The sequence below is a fragment of the Etheostoma spectabile genome, chromosome 3 (assembly GCF_008692095.1).
Source record: "Etheostoma spectabile isolate EspeVRDwgs_2016 chromosome 3, UIUC_Espe_1.0, whole genome shotgun sequence".
Lineage (NCBI taxonomy): Eukaryota > Metazoa > Chordata > Actinopteri > Perciformes > Percidae > Etheostoma > Etheostoma spectabile.
Window position 1 is genome coordinate 31854840 of NC_045735.1, and position 23518 is coordinate 31878357.

Genomic DNA, 23518 nt, shown 5'->3' on the forward strand with positions numbered 1-23518 from the left:
GATACTTGTCTCTCTTTGACAGTCTTGTAAATGAATTATAACATGTATAAACAGTTCCATTATTTCAGTTCATAATTACTGTTGGATTTCACAAAAATAAGACATTAAGTTTCAGTTTCTTCAATTTTCAGCATCTTATAAAGTAAACAAACTAAAAATGCAAAGCTCAACAAGTTATTGTTTTCGTGATGGGAGTTCTTTTTTTTTTTTTTTTGCCCAGTGCTTTGAGAGCTTGTTCAAAGGCTCAGCTTGGCCTAGCATATTGCAGAAGAAAACGGTTTAGCTGTTTCATAGTGCATACTACCGATGGACGCAGTATGCAGTAGGTACTACCCCCCCCCACACACACACACCCACCAGCCCTTCTATTCTCTTAAAGAGATCGACACACACACCAACTATGGGGAAAGGTACGCGTGGAGCGTCTGTAGAACCAGAAATTTGGCTTTAGAAGCGCAGAGCCGAGATGGACTCTCACAGACGTACTCTTTAGCCCAAAGTTCTTGTCTGATAAAAGCACTGCAGATTGTGGACATTTAGTCAAGAGTGCTGCAGCCTTCCTTCTCCTTCCCCATCACTATATGGAGACATGACTAGTGAACTGTGCAAGTGCAGATTGTCCTAAAAACAGATTTGACAAGGACAGACATGCTCCCTCTCTACTCCTGTCAAAGTCTTTGTGGAAAATGTGTTGGAGGAGGAAAGAGTCCATCGTAGAATACATAATTCCCCCTGACAAAAGGCAACATTTTACCGAAACGTTACAGAGACATGTAATTTAACTGTCTGTCATCAGTGGTAATGGAACAAAACACTTGCTGTGAAGTAAGAAAAGAGCGTGACTGTCAGGATATTCAGGGGCACTGGACAAGGTCACAGAAATGTTTTTCCTTTAGCTTCGGTTTGTGATCATCGCGGGGAAAGCTGTCTCGCTGTGTTGCCGGAGGGCACAGACAACACACACAGACACACACACACACACACACACACACACACACACACACACACCAGAATCTATCACCTGAGAATGGCATTCAAGTATTATTTAGCAATACACTGACTACAGTCAGTCAGCAAGGTGTACACGTCATTTTAACAGTTTAAAGGTTAATAATAAACTTACACACATTATTGCACAGCTATTTTATATTAGTCAATGTCCGTTTCATTCAAGTCATTGCCTAATCTAATGTGTTAATACAAAGCTATTTAGCTCCACACCACTATCTGTGTGTCTCAGTACAGCTATGTTCAGAGGATTGTGGCGTACGGTGACTTTCACACGCTGAAACTCAAGTGACGATAATAACCTCTGCTGAAGAGTCCATATTTTTTTAATCCTCCGTGTCCTCCTTGGCTACTAGCGACTGTTTGGAGGAGGGGTGGGGGTGTTGCGCAATCACCAAAGGCTTGTGTCATGTGGATGTGCTGACGTTGTTGTTGTCATTATCTAGAATTCCTCATGGGGGAGACAGAAATTTCTCACTATGGCTTTGACTGTGTTGTTGATGATGCAGTCCTGTTACTGGCTGCTGACATCCATTCATCCATTCCAAGAGGACTGTGTTGGACCCAACCAGCAACACACTGATCATTTAGTTATTCTTAGTCTCAGCAGTAATGGGGTTAAAGCCTTACAGACTCAAAAGGGATTTTTGCACATTAAATGTTATATCTATCTGGTCATTTTGCACCACAGGTAAAGGTTAAAGGGTGACTAAAATTCCCCTCAGGGGACCATTGATATTCACAGCAAATTTCGAGTTTTTTTTTAGGGCTATCAATCAAATCAAATATTTAGTCGAGATTAATCACGATTCCATTGTCCATAGTCAACTCGCGATAAATTGCAAATTAATAAAACTTTTTGTCTGTTCTTAATGTACAAAAGTAAATGTGCTGTATTTATTTAGCGCTTTTCCAGTCTTAACAACTGCTCAAAGTGCTTTTACATCTACAGGAAACATTCAGCATTCACACACATTCATACACTGTGGCCGGGGCTGCCGTACAAGGTGCCACCTGCTCATCAGATAAACATTCACACACATTCACACTCAGATGCGCGGCACTGGGGGCAACTCGGGGTTCAGTGTCTTGCCCAAGGACACTTCGACAACGACTGCAGGAGCGGGGATCGAACCACCAACCTTCCGATTGGCAGGCAACCGCCCTACCACTAAGCCACAGCCACCCATTAACATTCAAAGTATCTTACAAAGCCTCTGAACAGCCACATAGGTGTTATCAGGGTGTTATCAGTTATTCCGGCTGATTAGACTCTGCAAAGGTTGATGATTGGAACATATTACATGAAAAGAATTCTTTCCACCAATAAGAATATTAACGCTGTCATTTGTCCCCCCTCACAGGTTAAACAATGCTAACAGGAGATTCAGGAAGATGTCAATCAATCAGTGTAGTCACCCCCACACAGTCCAGGGAAGAAGTCCAATCAACCTGAATAACTGATAACATCTGTATGGGTGTTCAAGGTCTTTACAGTCTCTATCCACTACACTGCACTTAAAGAAGAGTCATCACTTTTAAAGAACAACCTGGAGAAGAGTTTTCATTCAACATAAATTAAGACTGGTGTGTTAACTGCATGCCAAATTTATCAGAGCGCACAAGGCCATAATATCGGTTGCTGACAAGCATTAAAAGGCTATTTTTTAAACGGAGTCCGACCATAGACTGTATATAAACACAGTCCGACTCACATAACCACATAAAAACACACCAGAGCTACAGTAACTTCCAGCTTACTTCATGCAGAACAGCATCCCTGATCTGTTTGTACTGAATATTCTGACTAACTAATTAAAAACACCAGATCTGCAGCTCATTACCGTGGCGATCACTACCAAGCCTGTTTGTAGCCGGTAGGCTAACAACGTGAATTATAGTGTCGTTTTAATATGCTGCTGGTAATAGGGCGAAGCTATTCTTTTTGTTGTGGCTGTAACAAAAATTATCACAATTGCTGAATTGACAAATTGGATTGAAGATTGAGTATGAAGAGGGTACAAATGTAATTTATATGTGTATGTACAATTTATATATGTATGTACAGTTTATATATGTATTATATGTAATTAATATATTTTATATTGTTGGAAATTTTTAGATAAGGTGCTTCTGTTCACAGACATACATTGTTATTACGTTGTAATTATTAGAAAACTTTAAAAAGTGAGTGTAAAAGGAGTAAGTGCGGGTGTGCTCCTTTACCACAAAACACTTTAGGGATCGTTGCTACCCATTAAAAGCAACTTTTCAATATAGTAGGTATTTACGGAGACTGAAGATGTAAATGGAACTAGCCTCAATTGATCTGTGTTGCATAAAGTGTTGCTCAGTGCTGTTTCGACACGTGTTGTGCATGTCTGTAAAGTTAAGGACCAAAAAGCAAGGGATTTCTGCTGCAGAACTGAAGAGACGACACTTTTGGAACTTTCATCTGTATATATTCTTCCTGTAACAAGGCAGCCATATGCAATGACGTAGTTACCAGCCTGATGTTTAATAGAGTAAAAACCCTGCTGGAGTTCTGGAGCCATTTATGTTCCATAAGATTCTTTATTTGTTCTTTAGATAAATGTATCTTTAAAGGTGCAATATGTAATATAGTTACTGTATTAAATCCAAAAATGACCATAATATTTCATAAGATGTGAAGGAAACATGCTAAATTGAAATATTATCTTTTCTACAATGCTGTAGCCAGCATTTTCCTCTTTTAAAATTTCCGTTCCGTGAAGGAATATCTGTTTGTGTTTTGGCCTGTGTGTTGGTATCAACTGCCAATTTTGACGGGCCAGGTTGCCAGATGTACACTACCGGTACAAATTTCCCTTCCACTCCATTATAGACAGAATACCAGCTGATCTGAGTGGGTGGCTGCTCTTTAATGCAATATCTACATTGCCCATTATCAGCAACCATTGATCCAATGTTCCAAAGACACATTCTGTTTACTAATATGATATAATAAAAAAAAAAACTAGAAAAACATTGGAGAACCATTTTGAAATTATGTAAGCACATAACGTCATCTACAAAAACTGCTGCCCTGGTTAAAAAAAACAGTGCAACTGATCTCAGCTGGTATTCTGTCTACAATGGAGTGCAATAGTGCACAACTGATATAAATCGGAGGGCCGATATTAGACATTTTCTAATATCGGTATTGGCATTTATAATGCCTGATAAAAAAATAAAAAATGTATTCAACAGAATCATTTATAATGACAAATAAATGATTCTGATAAATAAATATTTAAGAAATAAAATAAAAATGGATGATCAACCATGTTACGAATGATGGCTTTGCATAGTTTGTCCATCAGAGGACACTCTACAATGTCCCTGTTGGCAACACTCATTTTTAAATTTTTTTAAGTTCTTCAGTTTGTATTTTTATACATATTATTTATCAGAATATATGTTGATGTTCCTCTGTTCTGTTGTGACAATAAAACAAATTAGCATATTTTAGTTAGAACTCATGAATAACTACAAATAACTAATGTTTGGGGAATCTGTTTATGTTTAAGTTAGACGTTTGTTTTTTTGTTTTTTAAATATATATCAGCTGATATATCAGAATCTCATTTTTTTAATAACCAAATATTTTAAATATTTTAAATCTTAAAAATCCTTTATCGGCCAAGCTCTAGAATGCAATGGAAATTTATAAGTGACCCCAAACTTTTGACCAGTAGTGTAGGGGAGAGCCGGGACAGTTGAAACACTTTTTAATTAAACGTAATTTACAAAGCGGTCGTATCGTACTGAAAGCTGATATTTTGTCACTAGCAACCTACATGTGTCATCTGTCAAATACAGTTGCATTTTCAGCTTTGGACAAAACCGTTCAGGAGTTATTACCGCAAGAGTGGGACGTGCGTAATGTTTCATCCGTCCCTCCTGGAGAGGACGAATGAAACAGCATGCGGGGAAAAATGAAACATACAGTTTAAGCCATATGAACTTCCCACAACTTTAATATTTTACTGTATATCATGGATGGTACTTCCAAAAGGTGTTGTTATAGATAGATTGTTGCAGGACTATGCGTCTTTGTGAATGTCTGTTAAAAACTAATTGCCGTCATCCTGAAGCGCGTATAAACGGTTATTGAAATATCATACACTGTGGATGATTGTGCTATTTTTATAGCTAGAACAGTAAGCTTTTCTATTTATATCATGTTTCTATTGTAGAAAATGTCATTTCACTAGGTTTTTACATGGGTTAGACCACTGGACATCCAAAAAATGCCTCCCAACCCATCAGTCTCATCAGGATAAAATGGGAAAACTCAACCCCCCCCCCCCTACCTGGTGGGCTCAAATATATTTTCATCTTTCTAAAACTGCTTTTCCATGTCTCACCTCCATAAATGATTGTATGAACACAGATATTTGTGCATTAACTTAAAATCCATGGAGTAACAGTCAGGTCGGGGACAGTTGAAACAGCTGTTTCAACTGTCCCGACGTAGACATATGCCATTACAGCCTGTTTTGCTTCTCATGTAAACAAGCATGAAATATGAAAGTCTGGGATTGTGGAGAACACTAAATGGTCTACCGAATAAGCATGTAGTCAAAACTTTAAATGAAAAACCATCGTTAATAATCGAAAAAATGTGACCGCTAATGAAGTTTACTAATGACCATCAAAACTCGTTTATAGGCTGTAACGCCGTGATAAAAAAAACAAAAACAGGAAGATATTTGGCTGATAGGAGGTAAACATGCTCTATGTTCAGACCTAAAGAAGTCTGTCTATCATCATTGCACTCGGAGAAAACTGGAATGTTTCATCCGTCCCGCGTTTCAATCGTCCCGGCTCTCCCCTACCTGTAAAAACGTAAACCCATTAATACAACCATGAAAGCAGCATACAAACAATGGGGACAGACTCATTCTACCTGACATGAAAAAACCTCAGTGATTCCAAACAGCTGCGTGACCTGAGATGTAATAAACCGCCGGTAAATTCTGGAGATATATAAAAGATGGAGACAGCTTAGAGCCCAGAGGACGCTGAGTTGGCTAATTTCCTCCTGAACAGGTAAGCATTCGCTTCATGCTAATTCATGACATCTACAAGGGACGGGCATTTAATGTCATTTCAACATTTGTGTACTCACATTGAATTAGTTAGAGTACAAGTTAGTTACATTCAAAAATAATTGAGATAAAGCCAGGGAAGTGATCCCAACTGTTCTTGGCTAACAATGCCATGTTAACACTGTCTTAATAATCATTCCAGACAAACACAGCCTATTCCCCCAGATCTTTACCAGGTTAGGATAGAACGTCACCCAACGGCAGTGCAATGAGTTACATGAACCAATCAATCATCATTAAAGTGTCACTTAACACAACTGAGCTTGAAGACATTGATGTGATGTTGGCAGCCTGTCTGAAAGTTGTAAGTCTTCTGGTAGCTGTGCCAAGAGAAATCTCAATAATTCCAAATCTTGCAGAGACGGAGAGCGGAGGTATATGTAAGAAGATAACATAGACACAGGCTACATATTGTTAACTGAAATGCTAGGTAACATTAGTAATTAAAGCTAAACAGCTAATGTAAATCCAGACTGACTGACGCACAGTAGAGGAATCAACGGTTATGACACAATTTTTACAAAAACGTCCGCTACGGAGCCATAACGTAAGATTAAAGGTAACGGAGCCTTTTATACTTTGTCATGTTTCTTTAAAAATAAAAAATGGATAATTAGAGTCTTTAAATGCTTTAGATTTAAAGTAATTCACTGTCAAAGTGACGTCAAAATGAATGGCAGTCACTGGGATGCTAATGGAGGGTGATGGTAGCATCAAATGGCGCCACCACACTCTACAATTTACAAAGCCCCAACAATTACAGTTGTAATTGGCGCCTTGCCCGGCCCCATTTCAAGTTCTGCTGCCAAGCGGAAAAAAAAAAACATGTCAAAGTGCTGCGGGTCAACATTACAGCCAGTCAAAATGCAGGGGACCCTCAACAGAACTTGTTTACCATTGCACATTAGCCTAGCAGCTGCTTATAGCCTAATTCCAACATAACCACACGGTTGAATTAAAGCCTGCATGTACCCTAAACAGAGCAGCTTAGGTTTGTTATATTAGAGAGAGCAACAAGTTAGCGGACTGCCGCTATCCTCTCTGCGCTCTGTCTGCTTAGCTGCTGACCGCTGTGCTGTGAGCGCCTGCCTCGGCATTGTCGGCAATCTTTTTTTTTTTCACTTTATTGAAAAATTGCCAAGTTTCCAATTGAGTGTAGATATAAGTTATTGTTAACCTGGAAATCCAGCGATCTTGTGAGAGCATAATTTGAATTTGCTCAGTGAGTTACTCTGGCATCAAGTAATGCTGCTCATTATCTATGCCCTTGTAGCCGAGCTGCACCAATCACATCGGTATATCTGATATAGGCGGGGCCAGAGGCGAGCTGAACAGATGACAGTTTAATCTACCAGTTAGCTCCGCTGGTAGCTAAGCGCATGGGGCTCCGGATACGTCATCCCATGTGTTGTTTTGATTGGTCGTTGATTGGTCAAGATTTTCAAATGCATACTTGGTGCTGCCCCTCAAGATGGGCGACTGTCATTACTCAATGCCAGACCCTTAATTTTTCAGATTTGGGTCTTGACTTCCAGGCTAATTTATTGTTACATTATGTTGTTAATACATGTTTTAAATTTGACAATGTAGTGGTACATTGCGGTCAAAGGTCAGATATTATATTGCATAAAAGTCTAGCCTAAAAATTGCATAGCAACCTTTGCTTTAAAAATATAAATGTGAAAATTGAGAAGCGAATCAAACCGTGACCGTAGAATCAAAAATGATTTGGAGAATTGTGACACCCCTAATTATAACATTGCATTATTCGATTTGGTTTAACTTTTCAGCAAACATAAAATACTGACTACTGTAGCTTCCCTACCCATGGAGAAGCATGGGCATCACTGTGTCAGCTGCTGCTACACACGGGAGCCTCACTTCTCATAACAAACCCAGTTGGACTAATGTTACGTCACATACAAACGCTGTCCACATGGCTACCTGTCTGAAAGGGGAAGGCTCGGCTGGTAACAATCATGTAAAAGGAGAATTGTGAAAGTTTACTTTTCTATCAAGCAGCAGAAAAGTTTTAGAATCAACATTGTAACGTCCTGCGATGTGACTATTGAGCATTTGCACATCGCGATGTAGACAATGAAACTAAATTTTGTGCAGCCCTAATAAGAACTCAAGCAGATATTTAAAAAGCAACGTACATATTACTTTCCTTTGTAACTAATTCATTTATGTGCAGTAATTGGTAAAATAACTAGTAACTGTAAATAATTACAAAGTGTCGGAAACACTAGCGATGACCTGCAGATGTTTTTGCTGCTGTCTTGGTCAGGACTCCCTTGTTATCCTGAATCTCAATGGGAATATTCCTGGTTAAAGAAAAGGTTATAAAATAACTAAATAAACCATATTGAACACTACATTACTTTTGCTATATAACATTACATATCCAAGATCAGAAAAGAGCTGGATGATGACAAAATCGTATTTTCCCAGCCCCTTTTCTTAGATAATACAAAAAACAGAAATAAATAGACTGAAAGCTAACAGTTGATTTTACATAGAAAAGAGAGAGTGAGACCAAAAACGAAATGAAAAGAAAATAATAATAAATAATAAATGGACTGCATTCATATTCCGTGTTACTAGTCGACTACTCAAGGTTCTTACATTTTACAGGCACCATTCACACACATTCATACACTGTTTGCCTAGGTAGCCATATAAGGTACCCTTCGGGGTTTGAACCATAATAATAATAAAAATAATAATAATAATGCTGACCGTATACATGCAGCTCTCCACCACAGCGGGTTCTGGGACCAGGCCAGGTAAACAGCGGGTGATGTAACGCTGGAGGATGTCAATATCAGACCGGTCAGTCTGCCTGTCCCTCTGGTCTGGGTCTGTCTCAGCACCCGCATGGTAACATATCTGCACACAGAGTCAAACATCATCAATATTATGTCTATATGAAACATTAAAAGCTTGGCAACCCTGCACACTTGTGTTGTCTTGTGTTTTTAAAGTTTTTTTTAAAACATTGTGGGGTTTTTTTCTTGACATTTTGGTCACTTCAACATTTCATAGTTTTTCTGACGTTTTGTCATTTTTTGAGCTTTTTCCATTGTTATAATATAGTTATAGTCAGTAAACGTAATATTACTTTTCTTCTGCCACATGGCATTGTTTTGTCATTATTTACGACCTACTTTGCAACACAGTAATACAACAGAGACCTTATTTATTGATTGATTTCAATGTTGATCAATTCAACACCAAAGATTCTTTTGTACCTTAAAATAATGTTTCCAAAATTGTTTCAGTGGTTCATTAACTCGTTCGAATGTAAAATAGGAATAATGGTAATGGTGACAGTAATGGACAATTCCTCTTCCAATCTGTAGGGGAACTGACGAGGAAAAGTGCTTTGGTGCCTACTATAAAGGTGTTGGTTGACAAGCAAGTAGCTAATGCTAGGTCTATAACATTAGCTAATTCTTGGTTGGTAACATAAGATTACGACACACTCATTTATTCTTAGTACGATTGTTTTGACCACGCTTCACAACTCAGGTCCCCTAATACTGTATCTGAAGTCTCTTTCCCAAAATTCAGCCTCGGTGCAGAATTAAAGCCAGTAGAGCCAGTCCCATAATGAGCTTTCCTTAGGACGTGCCATTTCTGTGTGTGTAGCTACTGAGGAGGAGAAAGGGGGGCCAAGGTGTAGGGTGGGAGTGTGGCCTTGACCAACTGTCATGCTGTGCTTGTTTGAACGCCATGATGTCTCTCTCTCATGGGCAGGCCAAATTCTCTGGGTGGGCAAAGCAGAGAAAAGGGGAGGTAACCTTACTCCTTATGACCTCATAAGGAGCAAGACTCCAGATTGGCCCATCTGAGCTTTAATTTTTTCAAAGGCAGAGCTTGGTTTACACCCATCGCCATTTCTAGCCAATGGAGGACCATAAGCAGGCTGGTGGAACGCATATTAAAGTAAAAAAACTCATAAAGAGGAAGATTTTCATGCCATTATATATATGTGTATGTGGATTTGCCGGAATGGGGGAATTCAAATATATCAAAATTAAGTGTTGTTTGTTGGAGCTATTCATTGTTTTGTTATATTAAATAGTTAAATATGTATTTATTTAATTTCTGTTTTACTTGACTCACACAGCTACATAAGCTCGTTTATCTCATTAGTATTTTATGTTGGTTATTTTAAGTATCTACTAGTGCTTTTGTTTTGAATGTACCACGCAGCCTTAGCCACCAGGTGAGTCAACATTTAGGGGCAATGAGGTATGTAGGAGGTAGACGCCGGCGAGGGCTGATTGTTTTTACCAGAGCCTAGAGACGCCATTGTTCCTCTGTTAAAACTTTTGCTGAGAACTGGATAGATAAACATCACAAAAGGCCACCTCTACCAGGACAATGAATATATATGAAATATGGAAATCTTGGAGCTTTCTTAGTGGGTCTACTGCGTATACCTGCGTATCACGTAGGATACACCACTGGCTAGAGTACATAGTCCCACCAATGATGCATCCTCCCCAATATATAATGCCCACTTGCAATGCTTCTTCAAACCTTAAGCAGGGAATAGCAAGAACACAAATCAATACATGCAGACAAGAGGTGTGACAAGATCTCATCCCCACGAGATCTCACAAGATTAAATGTGAGATTTCTCGTCAAGGTAAAAAGTGTCTCACGAAATCAGCAAATACAAGTGCAGAGCAGCAGCCTCGAAATTAGCAGAAGATCCCCCGCCTGTTCTCCAAAGTTGACTCTGAGTTTACTTTTGCAGAGCAATAGTGGAAGAAAAAGGCTGCCTGTAAAACCCAGCAGAAGAACATTAGAGAGTACCGCTGTGCTCCGTCTCTCCTTCTTGGCTGAGACACACGCGTCCGCAGCACGCATGGCGCTGTGGCGCTGTCTCGCACAGACCAATCTCTTTTTAAAATGAGTTGGGAAGCAGACAGAAAAACCTAACTTTACTTTTAACGATATTAAACAAAGAGAAATGTTCTCTTTTAGCAATTAATAAAATGCAAAAGATGAGAAAAGAGCACCTTCACAAAAATTGATGGTAGTTTATGTGTGCTTTAGAACGTAAACAATGTGAAACAATAGTAAAATAAGATTTATTTCTCTCTGTCTACTGTACAATGACATATTAGTACAAAACATTTGGTCTCAACTACTGCCAGAAAACGCTTGGTTGTGTTGTAACCTTGGTTCTCTGAGTGAAGAGACTCTCTCCACCTTCATACACATTTAATAAGTAACGGTGTAACTGTTTGTAATACAAGACAGAAGCCAGTCATTTGAGTTTGTGGCAAAACCATTCAGTGCTCTGTTTTCATTTGTGACTTTCAATTGAATAAAGGACAATTTCTTTTGTTATTTCTTCATTGAAGTTTTCAGTAACATAGGTTTAAATCTTGTCTCGTCTTGGTCTCGTGAACCCAATCTCGTGTCTCGTCTCTTGAGCTGGGTGTCTCGTCACACCCCTAATGCAGACACATGGTACACGTACAGGGCTGGGTATCGTTCAAACCATTTCAATACTGGTAACAATACCAACACCATAACTTTGAAACCGGTTCCTAAACAATACTTTTTTCTATAACAATTTTGTAAGACAAAAATAAATTACAACGTTACAAGTTACATCACAAATCTTAAAAACAAACAATTCTGTTCCTACTATGTGAGATTTTCATGTGTGTCTCTACGATGTGTAACATTAGGCAGCCAATTACAGACAATATTAGATATCGGTAGAAGCCTGCTGCATGCTTATTGTCTCATTGACGCTGATGAGGACCTGAAATTTGGTATTGAATGACGAGGCAATTCGGTTGGTGTCCAAAAAGTATTGAATTTGGTACCTAGCCATATACACGTATAGCTCATGCCTACTGCAAGTCAAAGAAATACAAATAAATCCAAAATACGATCCAAAGCCAAATTCCTTCAACAAAACGGTTATGAAATTAAACTGATACTTGTAGTTGCCCTCTAATCTGTGCTAAAATGCAAACTATATTTGATGCAAGGCTTCAGTAGCTTGAGTCCGACAAATTCCTCTGTCAAAGTACATAAAGAAAGCAAGTATTGTACTAAGACAGAGTCCCACAGCTCTGTTCATGCAATGCTGAATGGGATTATTTTAGTCATCTGGTAATATTTCATGTAAAGGTAAGTAATAAGGCAGAAAATTACTTGATTCATATGTCTACATCACCTTTAGTGCTCCTATCGCAAGCTTGAAAGGTAAATGACAAAAGGGGTGACTGTCATACACACACTTCCAGAGCTGCTTTTGTGTGCTGCTCCCGTCAGCCGGGTTTGACACACACTGTCTCACCAGAGAACAGAGGCACAGCAAGGAGGGTGGGGAATTAAAAGAGTTGCAGTTTTTATTTTATTCCACAGGATTTTTCTGATTTAGAAAACATTCTGTCAGGTCCATGCATGTCATGGTTCATTTCTGCTTCATTGAGGGATATTTTCCAAATTATGTTCAATGTTCCAAACATTGGACATACAGTAGCTGAGGTGACAGTGTCTCAGAGTGAATAATGTGACGTGGCATCACCATCTGTCCACTCCTCTCCTCTATGCATGTGGTCTGCTATTAGGCTGAGAACTCCTGCTGGCCCGCCATACTGCCCAAAATAGAGATGTGCCATCAGATGACATCAAACCCAGCACAACTCCCACATCTGATCTGATGTTGAGGTAGGACAAATCACATTTTAGAGTTGACTTTGCACCATTATTTAATTTCAGAGTGGACCACAATTGTACCACCGTGGCAATGTGGTTCTCAAAAGCACCATTCTAGCCGAATGATATGCTTGAATGCCAAAGCAGGGGGGTTTATTCGAAACCTGGGCTAGCAAAGTGGCTACTTGGACTGGCAGAGGACTTAAAATCAGCTCTAACCTGGTCTGCTAGCCTTTAGCCTACACCCCTGCCTTCGCTTTTGAGCCTGATCCCCAGTCTGCGAACCTCTAGTCTGCTAGCAACTAGCCTCCATTCTGATCCACTGGCCTTGGCCTTCCTGTCCTGATCTGGCTGTCTGCCGGTCCATACCCTCTATCCCCTGATTCCTCGGCCTGCCTCTTGACACGTTGAGGAGCCACCCTGATGTCTGGGGCTCATCTTTTGCGGGGAATCATCTGGCAATTTTTACGGGGTACCATTGAGCCCCAAGGAGGAGACATAGTCCCCATGGCTGCTGACACGTTGGCTCGCGCAGCATTCCAGTGCCATGGAAATCCCAGAACCAACATTGGCTGCCCATGTCAACGCTGAGCCAGAAACTCTGTTGGTCATCCCAGCCAGACATGTTACTAATCTGCTGTTCTGCTGGCAGCCTCATGCTCTACTGTCCAGTCGCCAGACTACTGCTTAACTCTCCAAAGATATGGTTAATTTCACTACAATTTTTTGATACTGAAATCGAAACATAATCAAATGTTTGTAACACACAGCTGACTTCCTGTTGCCAGTTGGTGGCGCTATGGTGATTAATCTATATTGCCATGTAGATACCCTCAGCCTGGACTCAAGGATCAAGCATGAGAAATTTGGAGCAGATTGGACAATGTACATTTGAGTTACAACGCTTTTCTGTTTCATGGTGAATGCACAAAAATGACCACCATGGCATTAGGCAAATGCTTAAAACATGATGTTGCAGCTGTTAGCCTTAGCAATAACCCCTTCAGCAACAAGTAAAGCTTTCTGTCAATCAGAAACCACTGTAAATCACAGAGAGTTGAGGCAGAGCAGCCGGAGGACATCAGAAGGAAAACCAAAAGACAGTGCCGTAAAGGGTTTCCCACTTCTCCCAGGAGATCGGACCTGCTCGCCAAAGTTACATAGTGTGTGAAACAGGTGCTTGGGGTGCGCAGTGGGAATGACACGGGCACCATTCTCCCTATTACAAGTCAGTTGTTGCTCATAAATTCAACTTTTCGTAAAGCTTTTTTTTTCCCTTCAAAAGCTACGTAGGGTCACGTTGATTATGAAGTACATACAAATGTGGCTATAATAACGAATTAACACAAATTTGAACTGATAAAAAAAACAGGAAGTTTAATTAAACTTTTACAAATGTAAAGTGGAACATTACATTGTGTTAGTATTACCAAGTACTGTTACATTCCCTTGCCTCTGTTGCCTACTGCCTGCTCTTGTTTTGGATGTTGTTGGGTTTCTCTAAATAAGATCACAGCGTATAGTCTAGACCTGCTCTTAACTGTTGTTGTGATTTGGCACTATATAATTAAAATTTAATTGAATTGCCCATCTGTTGTTGATGGGCAAGAGTTGAGTTTGCCATGTTCTGCTTTCAACGTATTTCTTTATGCATACTGTAGCTTTGAGGTTATTCTGGAGAATATTCTTGACAGTATTTGCCATTGTTTTGGATTGTTGCAATAAATAAATATTTGCATTAAGCAAGCATTTGTCTACTCCCATGACGATTAAGCACTAAAAGCTTTAATTTGCGACTGATCGTGATTAACAGCCGTAATAAAAACGTATTCTTACAATAAAAAATGTAACTATATGCTGGTTAGCAAACTGAGTTAATGGTTATAAGACAACAAATGTTTTGGTATTCTGTAATAAGTCAAATCATAAGATAAGCAGTGCTCCAGTGTGTGCATGTATCTTAATTTAATAAAAAGCTGTTTGCTTCAGTGCACACACAGCATGGGTTTAGATACTAATGTTGAATAATGAAGTCAAATGATCAACTTGAAAAGCAAATAGATGTGATAGATGAAATCACATTAAAACATAATAGATCATTAACAAAGTCTACTTTATATTATTACCATGAATTATGGGGGTCTGTACAGGATCTAGAGCTTCTCAATGTAGAATCACACTACTGTGACATACCTTCATCAGGCCTGGGTACTCGTTGGATGGGAGGCCGTAAATTTGCTGTTTTGACTCCTCGCCCTCAGTCTGCAGGAAGCAAGGAAAGCGCTGCTTCACATTGTATGAACCAGGAACCTTCTCTCTCCAGTAGCACACATTGATCTTCACCACCTACAGTAGATAAAACCAGGAAGACCATTAGTACCAGCCAAGTCCTCAGAGATCTGGCACTAAAGACCTAATGATTGACCAGAGTGTATGCCATGCATTCGTTTTGATGCCCAAAACTCCTTGATTGAAATTCAGAGGGTTCATATATATATTTATATAGATAGTTGTTGTTGTTTGTCAGTGTCTACCAAAACTGTTAACATATGACCATGACAAAAATGATTCCAATTCTTTTCTTCTGATCTGTTACCTCTATGTTAAACGATAGGCCCACAATTTTCAAGTCTGTCTTACACCACCTTATAACATTAGCCAGATGTCAATAGGTTTGCTGTAATAATTCCTCTTGTTCACACTAGCCAAACATCATCAAGTTACAAGTTACAAATGTGTGACGTATCCACTAGGCAACTCTGTTTAGTGTTCAGGCTTTTCTTGTTTTTTAATAACACAGACATACACATATCCAGTATATACATACACACATATACATACAAAAGTATTTGATCCCCTGCTGATTTTGTGCATTTGGCCACCGACAAAATAATTATCAGTCTACAATTTTAATGGTAGGTTAATTTAAATAGTGAGAGAAAGAAAAACAACAACAAAATCTGAACGCAAGTCAAAACACTTAATAAATGGATTTGCATTTTAATGAGAGAAATAAGTATATGGCCCCTCTCAATCAGAAAGATGTCTGGCTCACAGGCTGGCTTACTACAGGTAATAAAATGAGATTAGAAGCACCCTCGTAAAGGGAGTGCTCCCAATCTCAGCTTGTTACCTGACACCTGTCCACAGAAGCAATCAATCACATTCCAAACTCTCCACCATGGCCAAGACCAAAGATCTCTCCAAGGATGTCAGGGAAAAGATTGTAGAACCACACAATGAACATATGAATGATTCAGAGAACTGGGTGAAAGTGATGTGGTCAGATGAGACCAAAATCAAGCTCTTTTACAATAAATCACAATATTTCAAGCATATAATTATAGGCTGAAATTAGGGCTGCACGATTATGGTCAAAATGATAATCACGATTATTTTGATCAAAATTTTGATAACGATTATTCTCACGATTATTTGTTGATTTTAACCAAAACAAATTTTATCGTCACATAGGCTATTTATAACTGCAAAAGGGAGTGTGATGGACGCTACTCACAGAGAGATGGCTGACTCATTGTGAACGGGTCCAGCACGGGTCGAATGGCGGATACACACGTCGTGTGTATGAAACGTCTGTATCTTCACTGCGCTGCATTTTTATGAACTGTGATATTCTCGCAATGAGTCAAATCTCTGGCCAAGGTCCAGCAGCTCCGTCTCACACGCTGTTACTCTACTAACTGAAGTTAGTTGCATTCAATAACTTCTTCTGTGTTCTTCGCCGTGGCGGCCGCGATAGCAGTGTTACCATGGAAATACTGGTACAAATACAGGTTTGCCCCTCATACTTAACAATATACAGCTGTGTTAATACAAAATTAAAACTTTGGACAACTGTCACAAGTGTGGAGTGGCCCCGCTGTGTGGCCGGGCGCGGAGTAAGAGGAGAGAGAGTAAGAGGAGAGATTCAACACAGGCACGGCTTTACAGACGAAATGGGTCATGAACGCAACATTAAACCATATCCATATAAACAGAATTGCAGCGGATGCAAGGACATATAGCACCGGTGCGTCCTAGAGGAGCTAACAGCTAACAGACGCTACTAGCACCGACTAGCAATGCTCACTGCTGTTGTCAGAAAAACAACATAGACGGGACAAAATGTTGCGTTTACTGGTAAACTGGTAAACCTTGAGACCGACGTATAACCGACTATCTGTTGAGTTTTCCTCCCGTTACTCTGTCCTCTGTGACTGTCTACATCTAGAAACTAAGCTGCACGGGGTGCAGTGAACTACTCTGACTGGCTTATGAGCAGACGGCTTTATTGAGCGGTAGATTGGCTTTGCAAAAAACCCAGAGCATTCTATGAAATGGCGCTTTAAAAAAATGGATTTGTGTATTTTTGTTCATTGTTCAACACGCTCAATCATTTTTAGTATAATTGTTTTGACCACTGTTAACAACTCTTTGCTAACCCACGAATTCATCCGTAACGTTAACGGTATAGATAGCCGACTAATCTAATGGTAAAATTGTGTTAGTATTGTGTTATTTGAAGTACTAATAGTGATAACATAAAGTAATAATTCAGTCTACATAGCTCTATAAAGAAGGAAATATCTTTCCATACGCTATAAGGCTTCTGTCAAGATGAGATCTGATAACAGCTCCGGGGACACATCCACAGTCAGCCCCCAGCCAGCTAGCAGCCAGCCCGGTCAGCACTTAACTCTGGTTCTAAGGACGCTAACGGCAGTTTACTAAACCGTCCAGAAACAGACCCAGGCACCCGAGTCAGAACAGCGGCCATTTGTAACGTTACACCTTTTATAACGTTGCCTTCTCACTCCGCGACACAGGTTCATTGAGCGGAGTGTCATGATTTTGGTTTTATTTTGCATATCGTTACAGCCCTAGTTACATGTTTATAGTACAACAGATCAATACTACACCTGAATGAAAACAAACTGGCACAACATGCTGATTAAAGACTACCATATAAACCTCCATAACACCTACTCCATCCTCCTCTGGTCTTTTTTCTGTCTAATAGAAGTTCAATTACAAAAGCAGCCCTGCAGTGGTGAAGGGAGAATTGGAATTTAATGAAACGTACACATTGTTGTACAAATGATGAGGGTGGCAATAATAAGGACACATTGTTCAAGAGCTTCAACGTAATGAACTAACCATCCGTGCACTCAGTCCCAGGGACTATACAAATTCATACAGAAGTGCTCTGTCGACTCTGTGAGCTTAGAGCTTTTCTACCAGCTCACTCAGGCATGCCATTCCCCAGGCCCACCAGCCTGCTGCTAGCCTGAATCATGCAATTCCAATATCAAACTCCAATTCGCCACTCTAACAGCTGCCTGCTTGTTTTCCCATCACCTTCTCTTTTCAGGCTGTGTGGCATATTGCAAGATGGAAAAGACAGCCTTGCTGACTAAGACCTCTGAGCTGTTTAAATATGGAGGAGTAACGCTTTTGTTTCTGTGGCACGTTCAGGTGGGTATTTAAAAGGTAGGCAGTGCAAGATTGCAGTGGTGAAAGGAGAGTGAAACTGGATTAGGGATGGACAAGAGGAAGTTGATAACAAACGGAGTCTATCAAAGCAATAAGCCAGCATTTTTGTGTTTTTTGTGCATTCACTGAACAGTACAGTGCCCGTTCCAACGGGCTGATTGCTTGGCCCCCTGTACAGCTGCTTGTAACTTTCTCCACAACCACTGTACTCCAAAAAAACTTACAGAGGGACCACAAAGCACTTTGAATGCAACTAACTGTATACTACTGCCAATTGGTACTTCAGAGGAAAACATTGTAATACTACATTTACCTGACAGAGAAGTGTCAGATTCATATTCTACTCACAACATATCACAAATAAAATATAATGCATTAGTATTTCTTAAACCATCCAGCACACTGATAATGCCTCTCTTTTTACTTTACTTAAACATTTGCAGCAGAACTTTTACGGGCGGTTAGGTCTAGTGAATGTGTGTTTTTGTGGAATTGTGTGTGTGTCTGTGTTTGTGTGTTTTTGTTAGATTAATCTGGCTATAAAATTGTGAAAAATGTCTTGTTTTTTCAGTCCAAAACCCAAAGATATTTTATTAAAGATGATATAAAATATATTTTAATATTTGATAGACTGAAAACTGTTTTCTGCCATTTTGGGATGAAAAATCAATTTAACAATGAATCAATTATCAAAATAGTCTGCGATTATTTTTCTAGCAAACAACTAATTGATTAGTCGACTAATCATTGCAGCTCTAGGTATCATACATACTGTATATGTTAACCTCTTTAATTTACTTTAATTTAAACAGTACAATATTAACAAACATTTGCAATAACAAATATAATTTCAATTCAGAAGAAATCCTAATAAAATCTATTTTCGGGTGACATTTTGAAATAGAAGTTAAATTTGTATGGGTGCACACAAACAATGTAGTGGATGAAATACTAAATATTTACCATTCTTTTGTGGTTCTACCACTTGACATTTTAAGTCCATTTGGCCCTACCTTTTGTGAAAAAAAAACCTAAAAAAAACTGAAAAACGAAATGGTGCAAATCCTATTTCAAATAGAATTTACAGTAACACAAAATATACATTTTAACAAAACTCAAGGATGCTTTAAAACGCTTTTTCAAGTTGTTTTTTTCTCATCTTGCAAACCCTTATTCCTCATTGACATATACAAACTGCTGTTTGTAACAAGCTTTACAAACATTATTGCATGTGGGACACCAAGAGTTTCAATACCTCAAGTGGCAACTGTAAGCCAATGTGGGCAAGCAGTCTGTTAGCCCAGGGTCCAGCGGTGATCACCACACTGTTGGCTCGATAAACACCAGCAGAGGTTGACACTGTCACAACAGGGCCAGGCTTGATGTCTGTTACCTTCTCTTTGTCTCTTATGACCCCACCCAACTTCTGAAACTGCCCCTGGGAAAAGAAAATGACAAAACAGTGATGCAGAATTACTTTACCTCGCCTATTTATGTCAATTTATTTATATTTCTCACCGTTTATCACCGGCTGCACAACTGTACAGCATCAACAGGGGTCGCCATTGTTTTTTATGTGTATGTGACGTCAAAAACTGTAACTGGGAGTACAACGATCTGCTACGTGTTCACGGGTACCAAGTTACAAGTTTGACTGCCGTTCCAGGGAACTTTCACGGGTAGAAGGTAGTAAAACATGGGTTACGGGTTGCGCAGCATAAGCCCCCTTTCTGTTCCCAGTCTGTTCTGACTGGCTAGTGTATCCTGGTATCTGCACTCTGCTCCGCAGCCTACGCTGTTGTTTCACTAGTTGTCCTATCAGCTGGAGCTACTGCAACAGAGTATATAGCAGGACTTTGTACGCTGAAAAATCAAATAAATAAATAAATTCTTCTTCTGTCCCAGCAGTAAAGTGACCAGAAATTGGGGAGAAATGACCAACATTGGCTGCCAAGGATTAGCTAATACTATGTGGCGTTAGCATGCAGCTAGCTAATATTAAGCAGTAGGCTAACGTTAGATTATGGAACGAAGCAGCATGTTCTACTGTCAAGAATTGCAGTAAAAGGCTTCTGAACCAAACACTACCCAATCGCACATGTTTCACACATGCCGTAACACGACCCTACCCTGGACACTAATGAAATATAGCAGCACTTTCTACAGTAAAAAACTGCAGATAAGAAATACTACATAACCAAACATGTTTCAGGAGTAATGTGACCTGGAATTGGGGAGAATTTAACCACACTGGCAGCCAAGATGACATTGTTTACTGTCGTAGCATGTAGCTAAAATTTCTCTACAGTACGTTTATCTCATTATTTGAAATGTAGTTTTGACCACGTTTAACATTAAAATCTGACATAACATTGTAAGGTTGGCAGAAAATATTTAAAAGCATAATATGTCATAAGTATTCTTCCATTCATGCTACAGCCATATCGTACATGGTGGGGGGTGCCATTTTCAGGACTGATCCAAAACTTTCAGGAAACAAAAAATGGACACACTTCCACCACTCGGTGGCTCTATAGCAGAAAAAAACGTGTTTTGCCCTATAACTCCCAAACTTTATATGCACACTAAAAATACTGATATCCATGCGTTCCCTGAATTGAGCTGAATTTCCTGATATAGGCCACACCCATTTCCACCATCGTGAAAAATCGTAATTTATCGAAAACCTACTTTGCCCATCTCCTCCTAGACCGAGCAACTGATCTGCACAAAACTTGGCAGGTAGCATCTCCAGACCGACCTGACAAAAAGTATTCAAAAGCATTTTTATAGGATAAAAATTGAGCATATTACACACAAACAAATTTGTGTAGCTAACTATGAACACGCAAAACTTTAGATTCTTGTTTGCCATGACCCTCTGGAGGTCCCCTAAACATTTTATAAAACTGGCCACTAGGGAGCGCTACAAGTACAAAAAGTTTATATTTCAAGAACGGCTTGGAGGGTACTATCTAGGGCCACCCCTACAGTGGGGTACTGATTGGTCAAAGTGGGCCATGGGACCCATGTTTGGATTCACCCTTACACTAATGTGAACATCTTAACATTTACAGAGTAGATGTACAATGTGTCATAGACCTTGCCTACTAGAAATTTCACATGTGGACCACTAGGTGACGCTATGACATCAAACGTGTTGTTGCCCCACATTACAAATCACACATTAGAAAACTTTACATCCACCTGTTCCTTGACTCAAGCTGAATCACATGATATAGGCCAGGCCCATTTCTGATACAAACATTTTCTCGCTATATTGCGCAATGTGCAAAACCAACATTTTTGAATTTTGTCTTAGGCTGTGCGACCAATCTTCACGAAACCTGGCACATTGCATCTCCTGATTGACTTGACCAAAACTTTTGGAAAGAATTTTGCTACATTACAGTATGCGCAATTTGACAACAAATTTTCCACACACACATATCATATTTTATCTTGGCCAAATGAAATGTTATCAACACAGAACTTCATTGTTCAACAACAACACTATTATCCTCTGAACCACATTTGGTGAAGATCAGCCAACAGGGGGGGGCTCTAATCAACTTTTATTTGTTTTGGCCAATAACAATGCATTAAATGGGAAAATTGCAACTGCAATATCTCTGCCACAGTAAGTGCTATGATCACGAAACTTGTGAGGCTTGTTTGCCATGCTGCTCTGAGGCTTTGAACCTAATTTGATAAAGATCGGCCATTAGAGGGCGCAATAGTCAACGTAGACTAGTTTGGGCAATTTCTGGAGTTTTTTCTTCTTCTGGCACCCCGGAAACTACTGCATTGAATGATGGCAGCACCAGTTTGTCTTCACTAACGCTAAAATCACAAAAAGGATGGAGATGGACAAGTCAGACACCAGCGGTGCAGACCAAGCTAAATGCAAAACCCCACTAAAATTTGCTAAAGTTGAACTTGAAGGAAGTTAAGTTAACCCCTGACCGTATTTGAGCGACCACTTGGGCAGCAAGTGCAGGAAAAGCAACAGTTTTACTATGCAGTGTAAGCTGTACATTTTAAAGGAGCTACTTTTTTACTTTTACCTAAGTAGATTCTTTAAGAAATATATACAGAAAAGTACACTACACATACCGAAGAAGGCACAGTGCTCAAAATAGCAAGAACATAAGTCCGCGTTTTGAAACATGGCTCATACTGTATATCTTTAAATGTTATAGTTACAGATGAAAATGACAACAGAAATAAACAGTTTCACACATCTACGCAATTCAAATCAATCAATTGATTCAATTCAGACATTTGTCTATGAAATCATGTCGGTGAAATAAATGAATGCACTCATTTACAGTTCCCTCTTAAATTAACCAATAGGTAAAAAGGGCTTTTGCATCACAATGTAATGTCCAGTTTTGCCAGCCTACATTACTGCAGTGACTTGGATCAAGAATGTTATGTGGTCATCAAAGCTGGCCCCGCATACAGTCATGAGGGGGAATCAGCAGTGTGTTTTGAAAGGGAGAGCAAAAGAAGACATTAAGAAATGTGCCACTCTCAGATACCGTATTGGTCTGAATATGAGACAGGGTTTTTTTTCCTAATTGGGGTCTAGACTTTTAGCTGTTCAAGTTGCAGAATGTAAGGGACGTTATTTTAATGTTAAACAGCTGGTTCAAAAAGCAGAATTTTAGACGGAACATCAACGAGCGCTCAAGAGCATGGCAACGTAATACGGTGGAGAGAGATAGGGAGTATCTGAAGAGAGAGAGAGCCCAGCGACGTTAGAACAAAGCAGTGATTCTGAGAAATAAAATGGTTTTGCCAATTCATCACTAGAAGTGTAACTGTAGCAAGCATCTCAATATCACTAACGTTATCCACATTCATACATAGACGTAACAAATGATGTATCCAGCTACAAAAAACCTGGAAGTCGAAAGTAGAAAGGAAGTACAACAAAGCTTTGTCATGGAGATGTTACACAGTGTAAAAATGCAAACAGCCGAAGAACATACTGTACAGTGGTCCTCAAAGCGGCTGCTTCCAAGAGATGACAGGAGAGTGTGTAATTATGTGTATGTATGTAACGTAATGATGGGATGCCCATTACCAGAAAGTCATTCAGCTGAAGGCCTTGGAAATACTTTCCATTAATTTGAAAGTGACACTTTCATCTAAAAAGGATATTGAAAACGTTATTC

The 23518-nt window shown here is 39.5% G+C and overlaps 1 protein-coding gene and 1 long non-coding RNA gene across 2 annotated transcripts in view; both read right to left on the reverse strand.

Annotated features, from left to right (window-relative positions):
* The window catches only part of LOC116676769 (uncharacterized), a 614404-nt gene that overhangs the window by 156037 nt on the left and 434849 nt on the right, over positions 1-23518 (reverse strand). The gene's annotated exons all lie outside the window — the stretch shown is intronic.
* The window catches only part of LOC116676439 (peroxisomal sarcosine oxidase), a 76497-nt gene that overhangs the window by 34993 nt on the left and 17986 nt on the right, over positions 1-23518 (reverse strand). Inside the window, 3 exon segments of the mRNA XM_032507538.1 lie at positions 8886-9035; positions 15036-15188; positions 19591-19773. Of these exon segments, the coding sequence (XP_032363429.1) occupies positions 8886-9035; positions 15036-15188; positions 19591-19773 (486 nt within the window).